Here is a 19,046-nt window from a genome sequence, read left to right as displayed (position 1 = left end):
TAAGTCTCACTAGGGAGGTCCTCAGTCACTCTGTCAAGAATTCTATTGTCAAGATGAGTTCAGGGCTTCCCTAGTGTTCCCGTGGTTAAGAATCCAGTCTGTATTGCAAGGGTAACCAGTTTGATGCCTGGTCTGGGAAGATCCCACATGCCACAGAGCAACTAAGCCCATGCCACACAACTATTGAACCTGTGCTCTGGAGCCTGCAAGCCTCAACAACTGAAACCCTCACACTCTAGAGCCTGTGCTCCCCAACAAGAGAAGCCACTGCAATGAGAAGCCTGTGCACTGCAACTAGAAAGTAGCTCTTATTTACCACAACTAGAGAAAGCCCAAGTGTAGCAACAAAGACCCAGCACAAGCCAAAAAAAAAGAAAGAAGAGTTCAAATGAATTAAGCTCTGAGACTTTTACATGGATGGTTACCAACTTTGAAAAGCCACAGTTGTTGGGGTGCTGGGGCTTGGATTCAGAGGTCCAGGAGGTTGTGACATGTGGCCAGTTGTCAGGATACTAACCCGGGTACACACACATGGGCACGTCATGAACATGAGCAAACTGCCAATTGCTAGAATTGACATACACAGAACATCAGGGGAGTAGTGTCTGTGATAACTAAAGAAAACTCAGTGTTGCTGGTGCAGTTACCTGGCTCGCTCCCATGGGCCACCCTTCGCTCTGCCCTCACTGGTCTGCATGGACTGCATTAGGGTGCTTTTCTGCCCTTGTTCTCCTGGGTTGGGTGGCCATGGAGAGGTGCTGGCAAGAGATGGGGAATGTGGGGTGGGACAGAAGTTGGGTGCAGGTTTCTCTCCTCTGTTGATCGCCCCCTGCTGCTCTGCTGTCCTTTGTACCTTTTTTGAACCCAGACTGTAACCCTGGATATAGTCCTTCATCACCCAATTTGACTGTGCCTCCTGTGTTCTGTTGGGACCTTGGTTGACAAAGCCTTCATTGGTGGCTGAGAGATGGCACCTGTGATGAGGAAGATGATTGCTAAATGGATTATACTTGGACTCAAAGAACTAGGAAAGTAGACATCTAAGGGCTCTCTGTGAACATTCTTTGTTTCTGCCCCATAGAGATGAGGGCATGCTGATTAGTGTAGACAGCCATGGAGAATTCTCTGGATTTCTCATGTAAGGACATGTTGACACACTTCATTCCATTTAGGTTGTCTTGGTCAGGCCGCTGTCAGAGATGCATCAGAATGGGAGTTCCACCTCATTCAGACTCACTGGGAATTCTGGTCTTGTGTGTTCATCTCAGGACCTTCTCTGTTGGGCTCCTGAAGATACAGGAAGACCTAGGATGGAGCTGATGCCTCTGGGAACCTAAAATGTTGTTTGGGGGAGGGTGACCTGTGACCAAACAGTCCAGACATAGTGGGTACATGCAGAGGTCTGCACAGGCTCCCTGGGAGCACAGCCTAGGAGGTAACCCCGGTCAGCCTCAGATGCTTAGGAGATGGCTTGCTGAGGATGGCACTTAAGCCAGTCAAGACAGAAATGCAGGACACCATGGGTTTTGGTACAGAGATGGTGAGAGAACAGGGAAAGAAGCAGCATGGGAGGGTCTGCTGGGAGGTGGTTGCACCTGGACTCTGAGTGTGGGCAGAGGTGGCCGGTGGAAGGGCAGGAGCAGCAGGGTATATGGTCCTCATGGCCCTCAGAACCCTCTTATTGCCACATCTGTGTCCAGCACTGGAGGAAAATGAACACCCGAGGGGGATGGACAGGAGCTGAAGGCCTGCTGTGGGGGGTTAGGTGCTCTTGATGAAGGGCTTTGGGGGAAGGGAGGAAGCGTGGAGTGATTAGGGGATGCAGAGAGGCCCAGAGCAGGGACCAGCCTCGCCCATTGCAGGAGGCACCAGGGTGTCCACCTGGCCTCTTCTCCCTGCCTGTTGAGATTATAGACTCCTCCAGCACTAGCTCCGTGTTCTTATTAAACTGCAGAGAAAAGAAACACCTCCATTGTCTAGAGTCAGAAAAGTATGTTTAGAATCAAAGGAACAAAGACCAAGTGTATTGCTTAGGAGAGGACACTGTCAAGCAAGCAGATTGTCCAGGAGTTGCAGTCACCTGGGCTCTGACAGCGATCAGGGCTGATGGTGACCCTGAGCAGGACATGGGCAAGTTCCCGACAAGCCACAGCAGGACTGGCCACTCATTTCTATCCAGAACATACAAGACTTATACTATTCCATATAAATACTTTGGGGACTGGCATGTAGTTTTGAATTAAAATCCTATTTCTCTTAAATATGACATTTCAGCTCTTTTACCTTTTCCCATTAAAAAGACTTTGAATTATTTATTTGCCTCATTTTAAAAATTGCAACACAGTTTGGTTAGAGGAACAGACTCCATTCTCACCACTTAATAGTGTTTTCATATCAGTTACTTCCTTCAGAGTAGTTACTGGCAAATTTGCAAATTGGTTCTTGTTGTTCGATTATTTATAATAACTTCCTTGTCCTCCTATTTCTTTTTTCCACTTATCAGTCTCACTAACCTGTTATTAAGACTTCTACACTGAATTTTCTTATTGCTAGAAGAAGCAGGATGATGTTTTTAAAAGTCATCTTCACATCAATTTTTATGGTAATAATTTTAACATTTCTCCTTTTTGACATATCAATTTTCAGGAACCTGTGTATATCATAATAAATATTATTTATTGTATGTCACATCAATGCAGTTCAGTGAACAAGTGTTTATCCATCTCTTGATGTGTCAGGACATTGTCCTGGGTACTGGAGATGCAGGGGGATGGTTTATAGTCTCCGTCCTAAGTGGCTCACAGGTTTCAGATCACCCCCCTCACCACCAGGGTTTTCACTGTGGGAGGTCCACCTTCCCTCCTCCCCACCCCTCTTCCTTCCTTCGTTCCTTCTTTCCTCCCCAAAGCAAGATTTTTGTGTGCCAGTAAGCATTCCAATTCAAGTCTGCTTTAAAAAGTTTTTTTTTTATTAAAACACGTTGTGGGCTGGCCCCTCAGGCTGTGAATGGTGTGGTCTGGCAGGAGGAGTGGGTCCTGGGCTCACCTGGAGCCTCCGTGGAGTCTAGGGAACAGAGGCAGTGACGACTGTTAAGATGACTCTGTGACAGACACTGACACCTCTGGTTCCCAGCGAGCTACAGATTGGTTCAATCCACTGTGCATCTTATATTCCTCATCCTGGCTTGTGTGTTTGATGTTATTTGCTGGAGCCAAATAGTGCTTTTTCCTATGAAATGGCCCAATTATTGCTCTCTGGAGGATGCTTCTAGAAGATGAGTTTTGGGGGGCCCCAAGATGTGTTTCGAAAGAAAAAGAGTTAGAAGAAGAAGATTGCTTTCCTTTCCAGGTTGTATTTCTGGGCAGTCTGTTTCAAAAATTAACAGGTTCCAGCTGAAGCTGAAAAAATACAACAACAAACATTAGTTCTCTATCTGCAGGCAGGGTGGGGGAAGGAGTTATTTGCTCTTTAGGATTCATTTGTGCCAAGGGAGGGTGGGTCAGCTTAGAAATGCAGAATCACTTCCACATGGTACCCTTTTCTATAGAAGGTGATCACCACCAGTGGTCTTCATCCCCCTTCTTTTGGCTCCTGGTTGCGTGTTCACGTGAAACTTTAATCCTTTCTGATGAGGGAGGTGGCTGTTATTCGGTTGTAGGCCATGGTGTGATTTATGCCAGATAGTTGACGTTTGATTTTGAGAGGTTCCTCCCCATTTGGGGGCTTCCCAGGTGGAACTAGAGGTAAAGAATCTGCCTGCCAATGCAGGAGATGCAAGTTTTATCTTTGGATCGGGAAGATCCTCTGGAGTAGGGAATGGCAACCCACTCCATTATTCTTGCTGGGAAATCCCATGGACAGAGGAGCCTGGTGGCCTACAGTCCATGGGGTTGCAGAGAGTTGGACATGACTGAGCGCAATCTCCATTTTTAACTAAAGAAGAAATGGAAGAAAATCCTGGAGGTCCTGAGGGTGAATTCGATTTAAAGACGTCAGCTGGAAGCCTTTTGCTCCCAGCTATTTGTCTCCAACCCCAAGTGGAAGTTGAATTTTGCCCCTAGATCATGCCTAGTTAGTGCTAAACCCACCTAGGAGTCGTGTCCAGAAGAGAAGTGGCCCCTGGACAGCTTAGGAGGTCTGCGAAGTCCTTTCAACTCATCCTACCTATGATTTAAGTACTGCTGATTCAACTGGCCTCTAGTAGCATTACAAGATTATTCCTGGCATATTTCCTTCTCTGGGACAGGAAGTTGTTGCTCAGTTGTATCCGACTTCTTGTGACCTCATGGATTGTAGCCTGCCAGGCTCCTCTGTCCTTGGAATTCTTCAGGCAAGAATACTAAAGTGGGTTGCCATTTCCTCCTCCAGGGGATCTTCCTGACCTAGGGATCAAACCTGCATCTCCTGCATTGGCAGGCGGATTCTTTACCACTGAGCCACCAAGGAAGCCACGAGACAGGAAGTTGAGGCTTAGATGTTGGTGGATTTGTCCAGTGCAGCTCTATTCGGGTTCACATTTTGACTTCCTCTTAGTTGACACCAAGTAGGAGTCAGGTTGTGAGAGTCAGTGTTTAAAGATGGACACTGAAAGCACAATTCCCCACTTTCTTTATGTGGTATGTATGGTTAATAAATGTCTTTCCACCCCCCAAAGCCGACCAAAGCCTTATAGAACTTCTTGTGGTGATGTAGAATTTGCATTGAATCCATCCGTAAGAAGGAAATGGCTAAGAATTGGACTTGAACTTCATATACCTTTTTCTTCCAAGAGAAGCTCCCTAGAGTGTAACTTCATCATGACAGAAAAGGTTCACAATTCAAGAAGCTCTCTTGTTTCTTGCCTCTTCCTGGATGCCTAGGTGGAAATTATTACCCAGATATTGTTTTTCCAACAGATATCTTTGTCTCATCCCTTTTGAATATTCTTCTTTGTAGCCATGTCATTATGTGAGCCAGACTGAGCATTGCAGAATCATCTGTTTGGTAAAAGCCACTGAACATTTATACCACTGGTCAGACACGACAGCTTTTCTTAGATATCTCTGTCTCCAAGGGTAAGAGAAGTCCATCTTTTCATTCCTTCATTCATTCTGCACCATTGTCACATGATTGTCATGTGAGAGGTACTCTGCTGGGCTCCCAAAATCACAGCTGACACACAGCCCTGCTTTTAAGGGGCTTACAGACCATTCAAAAGGGTGATGAGTTTACAGGGTGAAATACTTCAAGGTCACATGGAGCCAGGTCATAAATGTGATGGGTATTCCGAAACGCAAGCAATTATATTTCCTTAGATTTAGTTAAAGAACCTGCCTGCCAATGCAGGAGACGTAAGATACCCAGATTTAATCCCTGGGTTGGGAAGATCCACTTCAGGAGGGCATGGCAACACATTCCAGTGTTCTTGCCTGGAGAATCCCATGGATAGAGGAGCCTGGCAGCTATGGTTCATGGGGTCACAAAGAGTTGGACACAACTGAAGTGACTTAGCATGCATGCAGTTTGATGTTAAAATGCAAAGTGTACAAATACCTGTTAAGAGAAAAATTGTTATTATTTAAAAGGTGACTATTCTCCCTCCTTCAACCCTTCCTCCCAGAGGCTAATTCTTCCAGATGTGTTCTGTGTGTATAGAGGGCTGAGGAGTGGAGCCTGACTTGGATTGAATCCCAGTTCACCTTGACCTTGGGCAAGCTGCATATCCTTTGTGCACCTTAGTTTCTTGAAAATGGGGGACCTTAAAAATATTAGTGTCAACCTCATAGGCCTGTCATGTTGTACACAGTTGTCTAAGCCAGGTTTTGACCCATCATTTTGTGCACATCTTTTAGTGTGAACTCCTATGAGCAACAACCATTCTTTGTGGTGCAGAGTTCCCAGTGTGGCAGTCTTACTGGATTGTTTCCTTACTGCTAGAAAGGTGTGCTTTTTTATTCAGAGTAGATTACTATTTATTAGGTGACAGGGGCATTATCTGGGAGGAGACAGACGTTTGGGCGAGTTTGAAGTATGCTTCGGAATTTGGGACCCACAGTTGTGCAGAGGGCATTACAGGTTTGCAAAGAAAGAGGCAGGGATCTATTTACTCTTTCGGTAAATATTTACTGACTGCTTACTATGTTTAGAAATGGGAATAGAAACTGGAAATAGAGAAGCGAACAAGAGGTAGTCTGTGTTCCGACATGGCCGAGGGCCTGGTCGTGTGCCTTTGGGGAATGGCTAATGGGGGTGCGGGTGGGTAGAAGGGGACGTGTCTAAGGACATGCATTGTGTGAGCTGTTCCTGGGCACAGGCCAAGGGTGGAAGGTTTTGCAACTGCCCGTCCCTGCGGAAATGGCCCCAGTGACCTAGTGATGACATTTGTGGAGGTAACTCAGCCTGGACAGAATCCTGATAGGAAGCATCCAGCTGAGCCTCAGTGGGCTCAGGACTCACACCTGCTTTGTGGAGTTAGACTGGGATGCCCAAATAGTCTCACTCTGAGGACTTTGGGGAAAGTTCTGACAATTATGGGTCATCTAGTAAATCCAGGGCATAGCCATGGGTCAGGAAAGGTCATCTACACTTGGAAATTTAGGAGATCCAAAACTTGTTCATTTAGTGACCAAAAATCAAACACTCTCTCATGTCAGGGTCATGAGCTGATTAAAGCTTGTATCATAAACTTAAACATGTTCCTGGAATGATCAATTTCCCCAATAGAACATCTCACCAGTGATCTTTTTTTTTTTTTTTTTCACTAGTGATCCTAAACTCCCTTAATTTTATGAGGCAAGAGGATATGGTGGGTACTGAAAAGAATGGTAGTAAGAGAAAGCAGGGGCTTCCCAGGAGGCTCAGTAGGTAAAGATTGCCTGTGATGCAGGAGATGTGGGTTTGATCCCTGGGTCAGTAAGGTCCCGTGGAGGAGGAAATGGTAACCCTCTCCAGTGTTCTTGTCTGGGAAATCCCATGGACAGAGGAACCTGGCTGGCTACAGTCCATGGGGTCCAAAGAGTCGGACATGACTGAAGGGACTTATCATGCATGCACAACAGAGAGAGCAGAAGGCAGAGGCAGCTGGGGATGGGATGAGGCTGGGGGTATGACCTGAGTGTCCTGTGGTTTGTCCACTGCCAGGAGTGTGTGGTGCTCACCCCATCCTCAGTTATGCAGACTTTGAGTAAGACTGGCATTTGGAGTGATGAGAAAAGGACTGAGTGCAAATCAAAGGCTCTGAGTCCGAGTTAGACCTAAGCAGGAGATCTGGTGGAGAAGCTGATATTGAGGCGTGAGTCCGGTTCCTCACTGTGTTGGACATTGTTCTTAGGAGTAAGCGTTTCACACTGTGGTCAGTGGCTGTTCCTCATTACTGTGGTATCAGAAGCATAAAGCTCAGACATAGTCAAGGGCTGAATTCATGCCATAAAAGGTGTGTCTACTTCTCCGGCACCAGAAATATTTGAAGGCAATAACGATGGCTCCATATATGTCAGGGAAGAGGGTGTTCCCAGGAAGAAGCAGGCAGAATGTCAAAGTAAATTTATCAACATAAAAACAGTGCTTTTTAATCATTTTTCAGCCATATTAGTTGTTAAAGGAGAGACCAAGTTGGGCAGCATCATGTGCTGAGGGTGGAAGAAATAGGACTTCATGTCAGCAGCTGAACCGATTTTTTTTCATGCTAATGCACACAGCAGTCTGGGGAGGATGCTGCCAAAAATAATATAGAATATTCTGAAGCCTACAGTGAAAGCTTGCAAAAAAAAAAAATCTCATTTTACTGAGTTCTTGAAAGAAGGAAAATGTGGCAGGCAGTACATTAATCCTGTTATTAAAAGTGGTGCTGCCTACATGAAGCCTATACACACACACATACATACAAATATATTCTCCAGCCCTCATGTCTCCTCTATAGCTGTCTCAGGTCACTCAGGGACTAGCATGTGGGAGGCCTTTGAACACTGGGGGAGAGAATGGAATTCCAGCTGATTTCTCTTATTTCTAAAATGAAGATGCCACTTGGTCTCCACTTATAATGGAGTCCAGTAAGCCAATCCTGATTTATTTCAGGTTGAATGGCATGAACTTCCTCATAGTTGACTACTTTTGGTATATGAAGCCATCAAGTTCAATGGTTCATCCTAATAGTTTAGACGTACTGATTAACAGAGGGTTAGCTTTCCAGATTTGAAATCTTGCTTGATCTTATAGATGATAAAGTTGTGAATCAGACTTAGTATTAAAAATCGAAGTAACTAGAAATCCAGAAAGAAACAGTGCCATATTATTAGGGTTCTAAGCACCTCTCTTAGGTTTTTCAAAGGACCAGTGATGTAAAAATCCAACTACTGTGAACTGGTAGTCTAGTAGAATTTGTATAAGTTAGGAAGATAAGTTACCTTTTGGGAAAATTACAGAAAAGTAGTGTTAATTAAAAATGAGAATTAATGAAATTAATTAAGAATTAAAAACTGGAATTTAAAAGTTAGTATAAAATTAAACATGACTGATTATCAGCTCTCTTTAAAAAGTTTTCTGAGGAAAATAAGCTTTAAATTCTTAAAGATGAATAGATTTAATCTTTATAGATTAAATAGATACAATCTTTATAGTCTAAGGCTTAATCGTAATTAATATTTTAAAAAACTAAAAGATAAATCTGCTTTCTGCTAGTAATAGACTAGTAGAGAGGTATAGTGGTCTAGTTATAAATTGTTGCATTACCTAAAAGTGAGCTGACTTAGGTAAAGGGTACCTTCCTCACATGAGAATGAATGTCATGTGAAGGATGATAAGTGATTTCTAAAGAAATCAGTAAATACCAAGACAGAGACCTCAGTGACTCTGGATGTCCCCATCTACAACACTAACTCTCCTCGTCAAGAGATTATGTCGGGTGAGCAAAGAAACAGTTTCAATGCTGCACCTTTTCTCTGCACTTACTTACCCAGCCTAATTTCTTATTCATCACAATAGTAAGAGAGCAGGTTCTATTTTGAGGAATTGTAGGAACTGTGGATTTAATTGCAGGACTCTTCAGACTCAATGAAACAGATCTATTTCTGAGTGTTCAGAAAGCTTAAGGAATTATATTTTGGTATAAAAGCTTTACTCATTGCAGTCACGTGAGACCATCCATACTGTTACTCTCAGGATCAAGTTGCCTGGTCAAGCTTGAGCAAAGGATTCACATTTTAAATGCAGCGGCTTTCTATGGGTAAACTTGTAAACTGGTAACTAGTATATGAAATGATATTATTAAAGGAAGAAAAAATTAGCACTGTGTATTCTTATTTTAAAATTTGTTTTCTGCAAACTAACTGTACAACCAGGGTTAAGCTTAGAGAACTCAGTTAAAATTTAATACTGTTAGTAATATTCAATCAGGTATATATTAAATTAATTAAAATAGAAAAGGGATCCTACGGGTTTAAAATAAAAAAGGAAACAAAAATTTAAACTCATTTGGCTAAAAAAAAAAAAATCACACTAAGATTTTCATGGCCATCTGGTTCAATTCATATTTTACAGATTGTTTTCCAGGCTGTATGGGAAAAAAGTAGAAAACTCAGTTCAAAAGCTTTTATCCTTTACAAATAAGATGCTTTCACCTTAGTTTTCCTTAGATCCCTTAAAATTTTTAGTAAACAGAGTAGTGTTTATGATTTTCTGCTAATACAGTTTGGTTTTATTCTCTGTAATAGTCCTGTTTTCCTTGAAGCTTTACCCTAAAATTACATTCTTCTAACCAACTTCTATAATGAAATTAATATCCAGTATTTAACTTTTCCCCAGCTTCATTGAGATACAATTGACATATAACATTGTGTCAGTTTACGTATTGATCTGATACTTTTACATATTGCAAAATGATTACTTCTACAGGTTAGATAGCACCTTCACCACATAATTACCATTTCTTTTATGTGATGAGGAATTTCTGTTTCTTACAGTATCTGAAACATGACTGATGGATTCAGTGTTGACTGACAGACTTGTGAGAACAAAGTCAGCTTTCATGCATCTCTGGATAAAAAAGTAGTGTTAAAATATAGTGACTGCCTGTACGTGTGTTTTCTTATTTGACGAATACTCTGTTCCCCTTTGTGTCTGGCACGTGTGAACTCGGTGGTGGCGGTGTGGGGAGCCCAGGGCAGGCGCTGCGTGGGAAGAGTGTGTGGTCAGATGTCCGCCTTCTGAACTGTAGTGAAAGGGACTCCTGGTGTCCTCCTTCTAGAAGAACTCATTTCTGCAACTTTCTGAAGGAAGCACTTGGAACCAGATCTCTGCTGGATGTGGAGGTCGGAGATACAGGAAGAGGGAAGAGAGTGATCTTGTCCTGCCTGTCAGCTGCCCTAAAGCATCACCACATGACATTTATAAGTTTCACCAGATGTAAAACACAGGAGTATGTCCTGGGGGAAAGAATTTTACACAGACAATGAATAAGGTGACTTGGCAGTCTTTCCTGTCTCCCATTTCTTTGATGGTTTTGCTTCCTTAGGAAAAATCTGCAATTGTTGGGCTTTTTTTCTGCTGCATTGTAAATACTTTGCAGCTGTTTCTCTTGTCTTTACTGTTTTCTATAAAATCACCATGGTTTTGAGAAGACATCCTTTTAAAAGCCATCGATGGCTTCAGAGGGCAGAAGGGAAATTATTGAAAGTACAAACACAAAAAGAAGTTCTAGAATCACTGACCTGACAGCACTGTTTTGTCTCTTGGTAGTGAAATTGCTTATTCTGAATAATGTGTATCTACTGGTCTGGCAACTTAAAATAAACAAAGCATTTTAAGGCCATTAAGGAGTTTTTAGAACGTACTTAGTTGAGATGGAGGTTCTAAACATTTAAGCTCAGTCATCTTGTAGGTGATTCATGGTGGGGGCCTCTTTGGCCTTGCTGAAGGGTGTGGAGGAAGAGAGGACACATTTTTGCTAAAAATTCAGCTCTGAGGGCACTTATTTTTAGTAACATAGTCTGTTATTACCTTCAATTATTGTGGAAGTTAGAGTGTGCATAAATCTCTTTGTGATCATATAATACATTGTAAACTAGTACACGTGCATTGCAACACAAATATTTATAAGTTATGTGGCCATCTTAAAAATTTCACATTTGCAAGAGATTTTCTCCCTTTCTATACTGATTAAGTTGTCTAAGTCACATCTATGTTTTCTCCTACTTAGAGAGTTTTTCCTGAACTGTCTATCTGTTTTCACCTTTAGAAAATGAAATTTGTTAATGAGACCAGTCCAGTTGTCTGTAGTTCAAATGATTGTACTAATGTTGATAATGCTCTTTACTTGAAACTTGTTATTGTGCAGTTTCTAATTGTGATCCCTCTAAGCTTGGGAAGGTCTTTTTTGGGGAAAATTCCTGTTGTCATTCTTTGAGGGAACTTCACATATAATTTTGGGTAGTTGAAACCAGGTAGAAATAGTGGGAAAGAGTGCATTCTTAGCTAGAGTGAAGACTTTTTTTCCCCTAGAACAACTTAATCTGTGTTGTAAAAAGTTGTGGTGTCCACAGTAAATCCCCGAGGCAGAGGACAGGGTTCCAGGTGCCTGCGTGGCCCCTGAGAGGTGTGGGTATGGGCATCTGATAGCTTTCTACAGAGGCAGGGGGTGTGCTCCGTGATTCCAGGTCGTGGACCATGACATCACACTGGGTAAGAGAGCATTGCTGTTTACCTTCTGAGGCTTTTCTAGCTTGACTGTGCCTTGCTGACAAGCTCAAAGGCATGTTTTGCCCGTAAGCTCAGGTGACTCCTGGGTGGCAACTTCACACATAAAATAAAGCAGAAAATTCAGCAATTAGGCCACTGTCATCAATCAGACTGGATAATTTCAGACAAAAATAAACGAAGGAGTTTTAGAAGTGGCTTGATTTTTTTTTTTTAATGAGAGTTTGGGTATTAGTCATCTGTTGCTGCATACAAATTACCTAAACATTTAGCAGCTTAAAGCAACAAACCCTGCTGCAGAGTTTCTGGGAGTGGGGAATCCAGGAAGGTTCAGCAGGCGCCTCTGGCTTAGGCTCTCATGGGCTGCAGTCAAAGTTGGTCAGGGCAGTCAAGGTCAGTCAGGGTGCAGCCTGTGAGGCCCTCTTCTAGGCTCACCCATCTCCTCCTTTTCTGGTGCAGGCTGGCTGCTGGCTGGAGACCTCGGCTCCTTCCTTTGGAGCCTCTCCTTGGGACAACTTGCAACCCAGTGGCTGGCTCCCTTCAGGGGCCAGGGGTACCCAGGATAGAAGCCCCCAAGAGGGATCCTGGTACTTTCACTGTCTCTGGTCACTCGGAGCCCCAGGTCCAGCCCACTCATGGGAGCAGGGGGTCACATATGTATGGATGTGAGAGTTGGACCATAAAGAAAGCTAAGCATCAAAGAATTGATGCTTTTGAATTGTGGTGTTAGAGAAGACTCTTGAGAGTCCCTTGGACTGCAAGGAGGTCAAACCAGTCAATCCTAAAGGAAATCAGTCCTGAATATTCATTGGAAGGACTGATGCTGAAGCTACAGTACTTTGGCTGCCTGATGTGACGAACTGACTCGCTAGAAAAGACCCTGATGCTGGGAAAGATGGAAGGCAGGAGGAGAAGGGGACAACAGAGGATAAGATGGTTGGATGGCATCACTGACTCCATGGACATGAGTTTGATCAAACTCTGGGAGTTGGTGATGGACAGGGAAGCCTGTTGTGCTGCAGTCCATAGGGTCTCAAAGAGTTGGACACGACTGAGAGATTGAACTGACTACCCTCCTTGGGTCATCCTTGCCTCTCCTTCAGTGTTTGGGACTTTGTGATAAATAATGGGAACTAAAGGCTCTGCCCTGAGAACCCAGAAGTGGGCTCATTTCTCCCTCTTCAGAGTTAGTGTTTGGGAATGTCCTCAGTGTACATATTTCCAGTGTGAACGATTTGATACCTTACAGAACAAGGTTATATAAAACCAAAACAGTGACAAGCATCCTGTGGGAGGAAGGTTCTGGCCCCCTGAGCCCCTGATGGTTTCCTGGGGATGAGTCAGACAGGTGAGGATGCAGAGTGGAGGCTGCCAGACTTCCTGATGGAGACACAGAAGCGGGACGAGTTCACAGGCTCCAACCTCAGCCTGGCTGTGCTTCCTACTCCTGCTACATTGTCCTGTGTAGAGAGAATAAAAACAGGATCTGTGCAAGGAGGGTGGTGAGAGAGAGAGGTAATGCACAGATAAGGCTTGACGCGGGGCAACGCTGGTGTGAGCTGACACTGACGTGAACTCGTGTGTCCTGGGCACGTGTCTCCAGAGTAATCTGCCTGAAATGTCTTCTTACCGACGTGGTCAGGGACTAGTGATGTCAGCTCCACATTCTCTCTGACAAATGTTCATCCCCATACTTCTCCATCCTGTGAATCTGTTCAATGGACCAGCGAGTGAGTGGGTCCCTGAGCCTGGGGACCTGTCCTTGTCAGACAGGGTTCCTGAGATAACTGGGGTCGAGCCCGGCCGCAGAGCATTTGACAAAGACTTTCTTCTCTGGTTTTTCCCTTCATTCTCACCTCTCCTTCTACCCACAGCCTCCCCTGAACACCTCACATGCTCACAGCCCGTTGCCCTGCGTCTCTGCAGTGCTCTTCATCCATGACAGGTTTCGTGCCTATCACAGGGGTGCTGGTGCTGCCTCCTGGCTGGGTGATGGGAGCACTGTCATTCCCCGATTCTCACCACACTCCTGTGTGATGATGGGCACGGATGGATGCGGCTGTGTTTTCTTCCTAATGGAAGATTCGCTGGGGTCGTGTGGCCGCCAGACGCTGCAATGCCCGAGGCCACCATCACCATCACTAACGCCCTCTTCTCTCCCCGCAGCCTGCGCCTTTCGGTACAACGGGCTCTCCTTCGTCTACCTCATCTACCTCCTGCTCATCCCCCTGTTCTCGGAACCGACTAAAGCCACCATGCAAGGTAAGAGCCCCTGGCTCTCTGCTCCAGGGTGGGGTGCATCTGGGGGTCCCCGGGGTGTTGTTACCGGAAGGGAGAGATGACGGTCCAGTGGGGAGCTGGGGCACTTGGTGGTGATGCGTTTCTGTCACTCGCAGTTATTTTTCCCACACATGTTCTATGGCAGGCCTGCATTTGTAGGTTTGCAGAGGGTCTGGAAGGTTCTGGAACTCAACTTGTGGTCATGAAAATGAAGCAGATCTATAGGTTCTCTGTGCTGGGAGTAGGCGGTGGGAAGTGCAGCTAGGACAGGAGCAGGAGGCCTGGGGAGGAAGCTGGTGGTCGTGGCTGCTTCATAGCTGGGATCTGTCACGCGTGCTCCAGTCAGGTACAGAAAGACACAGATTCTAGTGCTAGTTTTTCAAGCGTGTGATTGCAAACCCATAGCTCCTTCCCTGATGCTCTCCAGGAACCTGAAGGCGTAGAGAGAAATAGTGACTGTTTCCTGAGGCTCTGATGAGGAAGCTGGTCTGATTTGAAGTTCTTCCACAAAGAGACAAATTAAACTTCACTGAGTTAATCGAATTAATTGTTTTTTTTAAATGATGCCATTATAAGAAATCAGGACTGTGCCCCACATCTTAGGTGAGAATGATGGCCCTGTGTTTATAGCAAAGGACAGGAAGTCAGGCTTGACATGGGAATGGCCGTGGCTCCATGGTGCCCGCTCACAGTGCTGACTTCTCAGGAAAAGCAGTAAAGTCCTGGTGTAAACAGAGTAGTAAATCATGACTCTGTCTTTCCTGTTCTCCCCCGACTGTTAAATTGATTGTTCATCCTGATGGTTAGGACTGCAGATGCACTGTTGGTTTTCCTGCCTTAGGAAGAATCTAAACAATAGCTCTTCTAATTCACTTAAATCTTAATACACACAGTGAAGAAGGGCTAGAGAAATGTGAGTCTATACAAATCCTTATCGGACCAAAAATATGTTGTTTACAAGACCCCTCCCACCCCAGCCTCCTTCCTAGAGTCCAACATAAACAAAGACATTTAGATAGCGTAGCTTCTGGCCTCGGAACCAAGGTGGTAACACACAGGCAACTCCTACCTCGTGGCTGGGAGCTCATGTATTAAAGAAAGAAGGTTTCACCTTTAGAATTAAGTGCTTTAGAAATGAGTACCTGTTTGTCCTCAATTAAATGATCTGTTGCTTTTCTGTCAGGGTGTCCCCTTGTTTTATCTGGAACCAGGTCACGGGGTTTCCTTGTCACACTCAGTCATGACGCCTCGCTTTGCTTCTTCCCAAGTGACCCAGCCCTGCTCTGCCCAGGGCCTAGGTCTCTGTGGGGGTGGGCATGTGTAACGTGGCCCATCATCTCTGCCCATGCACAGAAGGGATGACTCGGTCAGGAACATAGAGGTGAAGGATGAGATCAGACACGCAGAGCGGTTTTCTATGTGTGGGAAGAAATGTCTGAATCCCTGGAGTGTCGCAGGTCAGAACACAGACAGCATTGTGTACACAGGTGTCTGCCTCCTCCCACACACACCCCACCCAGCTGGGGCCGAGGGACCAGCAGCTCAGAGGGAGCCCTCAGGCATCTTTCCAGCTGGTACCCGGGGGCAGGGCTTGGGGTTGTGTGTCTTGTCCTCCCGTCTTCCTGTCTTTCAACACCAAGGGACATGGCCGAGATTCACAAGTTTACCTATTTGCTGTGTCTGGAATCGCACAGGGACTGGAGGGAGGGAGGCCCCACGTGGTCTTTATGAACTCACAGGACTCACAGTATGGCGGTTCTACTTCTGTGATTGGAGGCACCCAGCCCAGGCGTTTCTAGCAGGGCTGAGGCCCAGGGTTCAAGTCACATGGTCCAGGAAGATGCCTGTGTGGCAACCACACAGATGGTGGTGGACCTGGTGGACCTGGAGGGGTGATACCGTGTGTCTTTGCAGAAGTCTCGGGGTCACACACATTCGGCCTTTCAAGTTACTGTTCACACACGTTTCTCACAAATGGGTAGGAAGGTCCAGTGTCATGGGCATCTGCTTTGCCTGCCATTCAGGGCCTCTGCAGCACAGAGGCACACACACGTGCATGCACACACATGCACACATATACACATGTCTACACACATGTGTGCATGCACACACACATACACAATTGCACGCACATGCACACACCCCCACATGCACACATGCACACCGCCCCCCCACATACAACACACAGTCAGGGTTCAGAGGATGGGAACTCTTAGTAAGTCAGTGTGCAAATTGCTTCTCCCTTCTTTCTCCTTGGATTTCTCAGCAGGAGTCAGATGTCAGTATAGTTCAGGCTCAGGGTGGTCTCAGCGAAGCCCCTCTCCTTGGGCTGGGAATCTCCATCCTCCCAACTTTGTCAGCTCCTCAGACATTCTCTTTGTCCCCCATCCACTCAGGTCTCCCCAGAGGCTGAGCCAGAGCCCACTTTAGTGCAGTTATTTATGGAGTCCCTCCTTATGCACCACCTTGAAGATGGCAAGAGTTTTGCTCTTTTGTTCGTGACTGTGTTTCCAGGACCGGGGACAGCGCCTGGTGTCTAGCTGTCCATCCATCAATATTTACAGAATGAATGAATGAGTGCATTTGTTTTCATAGTCTAGAGTTCTTGGCATCTAGGAACCCAGCCCTTGTCCTCTGCTCCCCTCGGCCTCCACGAGAACAAACGTCGCAGGACAGTTGATCACTCACACCTGTCTCTCCTCTGGAGACAGAAGCTTGGGGGTGGGGTAATAGGTCTTGGGATGTATGCTACGTTAGATTTACTGGGGATCAGGGGATTATGAATAATTGAAGAAATCAGAATGATGTATGCTTTCCTTACAATGTTAGGGATTTTATTGTAGCCTAAGATACTGAAGGAAGGCCAGTTTGCTGTCCGCTTGCTGTTTACTTAGCAGTGGGCTTTGCATTTAAATTGAGACTTCACTCCATTAAATAGGAGCTAATATGTAGTTAACTTCAGGTGGCCCAAATATTCCAAGTTGATGAGATATTAAATTCTCTAACTAGACGTGTATGTATTAAGTTCCTTATGCCTATGCATAATGCATATCCCCATTGTGGTGGAACAGTTGGTATTTTGTTTGGATGAACATAAGTGGTAAAATGTATGAGATGTAAAAGTCCGTGTACTGTGTATACTCAGCACACACTGACTGATGATAACATGACTGTTATTTTGAAGGATAATGTTATTACTTTGAATATCAGAGTGAGCTGGATTTAGAAATCTCATTCTCATAGCTAGTCCTAACCTCAAGATATTTCCTAGTGCTCTTTAAATATCAGCTAAGAATTGTGTGATATCCAGGCTTTCTTGTTAACAAGCCCAGGACATACAGGTACTGTGTAGGTGGTCATGCTCTTAACCCCTGTGTTGTCTGACCCGTGCCCAGGACAGAACTCTGTTCTCAGTATTGCAAGCACAGAGGGAAGCCTAATCACTGAATAAATATTTGTTGGCTGATAGATTACCAGGCCCTGGGCACAAGGATCTGGAGAGATGATACAGGTTTGTTGAGAGGAGATATTTTAATTTGCTTCAGTGCAGATTGATGACACGTGGATATTATATAGAAAATACATCTTATTGAGTGTGACTGTTTATTTCTTTCAACAAATGTTAATTGAAAGACTGCCCTTCACCAAACACTGTGTTTGGGTTTGCAGAGAGCAAAAATGAGAAGAAAACATGGTTCTTCACTGTCGTGGTCTCCCAAGCACACTGGCTCTTGTGTGTTTCATTGAAGGGTAGCTCTGTCAAAGAAGTTGTCTTTGGAAGCCATGGACTTGTTCCAGTGATGCTATCATTTCTTTAAACCAATCTCAGATTAATCCTCTGCGGTCTCCTTTGGACTTTGCCTTAAGTAACTTACAAGGTGGCTCAGTAGTGAAGAATCTGCCTGCCAATGCAGGAGACATGGGTTCAATCCCTGGGTTGGGAAGCTCCCCTGGAGGAGAGCACGGCAACCCACTCCAGTATTCTTGCCTGGGAAATCCCACAGACTGAGGAGCCTGGAGGGCTACAGCCCATAGGGACACGGAGTTGGACACGACTGAAGTGACTTAGCACACATGCATGCAGGCTCCATGGTGGCAACTCACTGTCCTTTTAAGGTGGGTCTGATGTGATAGTATTTTGAGTCAACTTTGATGGGGAAAAAACTGGTGATGAATTAGTTATATCAATTTTAGAAAAGAAAACAGACAAAACCCAGAGTATTGAGTGTAAAACAGTGCCTGAAGGTCATGCCTCATGATCATTGAGGAGGTTTACGATTTATTGGATGATACAACCGAGTGACAAAAAATGGAACATCTTTTTGTGATGGGTTCGTGTGGATGCGTGGATGTATGAGACTAAGATGTTGGGCAGAGTGAGATGGGGGAACCAGAAGGCAACATCCTGAAGGAGGTACTGATTAGCTCGATCTACCTGAAGTCTTGACCACAGCCATCAGGTGACGCCTACCTGGCCCAGACCAGAGAGTCAGGTGGTGTGTCTTCAGAGGCCTGGGGACTGAGGGTGCTAAGAGCAGGTCAGTTTCCTGTGTGTCAGGAGCTGTGGTGAGTGCTCCCTACACATGACCTCATTTAAATAGAGGGTGGAAAATGATTGATTGAAATGGCAGGAACCCCCCTTCTCTCTGGAATGAAAAAACCCACTGGCTTATAAATCCACTTAACCAGCTAGGAACCTGCATGGTGAAGGGCTGGTGTGATTGCACTCTCTTCCTGCCACGGAGATTGGTGAGACTCAGTCACTTTTAGGACAGTCTAGATTCCTGACTAGTTCCCATCCTACCTTACCAGTCTCCACCGATCAGGGAGCGCTTCCGCCATAAGGCTGGGTCTCACCGTCTGGTTCCACACACCTGATTATACTTTCTTAGATTTTGGTTCTGTAGATGTTCAGAGTTCCGAGTCTTTTTCGGTTGGTTTCAACAGAGAGTTTTATTTACATCCTTGCATGCAAGGACAGCTCTTACTTTATCAGTCAAGTGTCCAGGGTCTGGGGTGAGAGCCACAATCTGGTGTGGGATGTGGCCTTTGCTGTAAATCGCTTCTGTCTCCTTGCTCAGTCCTGCCAGCATCTTGTC

At 45.1% G+C, this 19,046-nt stretch overlaps 1 protein-coding gene across 6 annotated transcripts in view; it reads left to right on the top strand.

Moving 5' to 3' along the window:
* The window catches only part of PIEZO2 (piezo type mechanosensitive ion channel component 2), a 241,604-nt gene that overhangs the window by 27,724 nt on the left and 194,834 nt on the right, over nt 1-19,046 (top strand). For all 6 annotated transcript variants that reach the window (XR_006338207.1, XM_043889594.1, XM_043889593.1 and 3 more), the window contains exon 2: nt 13,834-13,929. Coding sequence is in view for 5 of the 6 variants with exons in the window: in XM_043889594.1 (XP_043745529.1) it covers nt 13,834-13,929 (96 nt within the window). In the remaining variant the exon portion in view is untranslated. The remainder of the gene's footprint in view (nt 1-13,833; nt 13,930-19,046) is intronic.

The sequence above is a fragment of the Cervus elaphus genome, chromosome 27, assembly GCF_910594005.1.
Source record: "Cervus elaphus chromosome 27, mCerEla1.1, whole genome shotgun sequence".
Taxonomy (NCBI): domain Eukaryota; kingdom Metazoa; phylum Chordata; class Mammalia; order Artiodactyla; family Cervidae; genus Cervus; species Cervus elaphus.
Note: the sequence above shows the minus strand (reverse complement) of the source record. Positions and strands in the feature narration are given on the sequence as shown.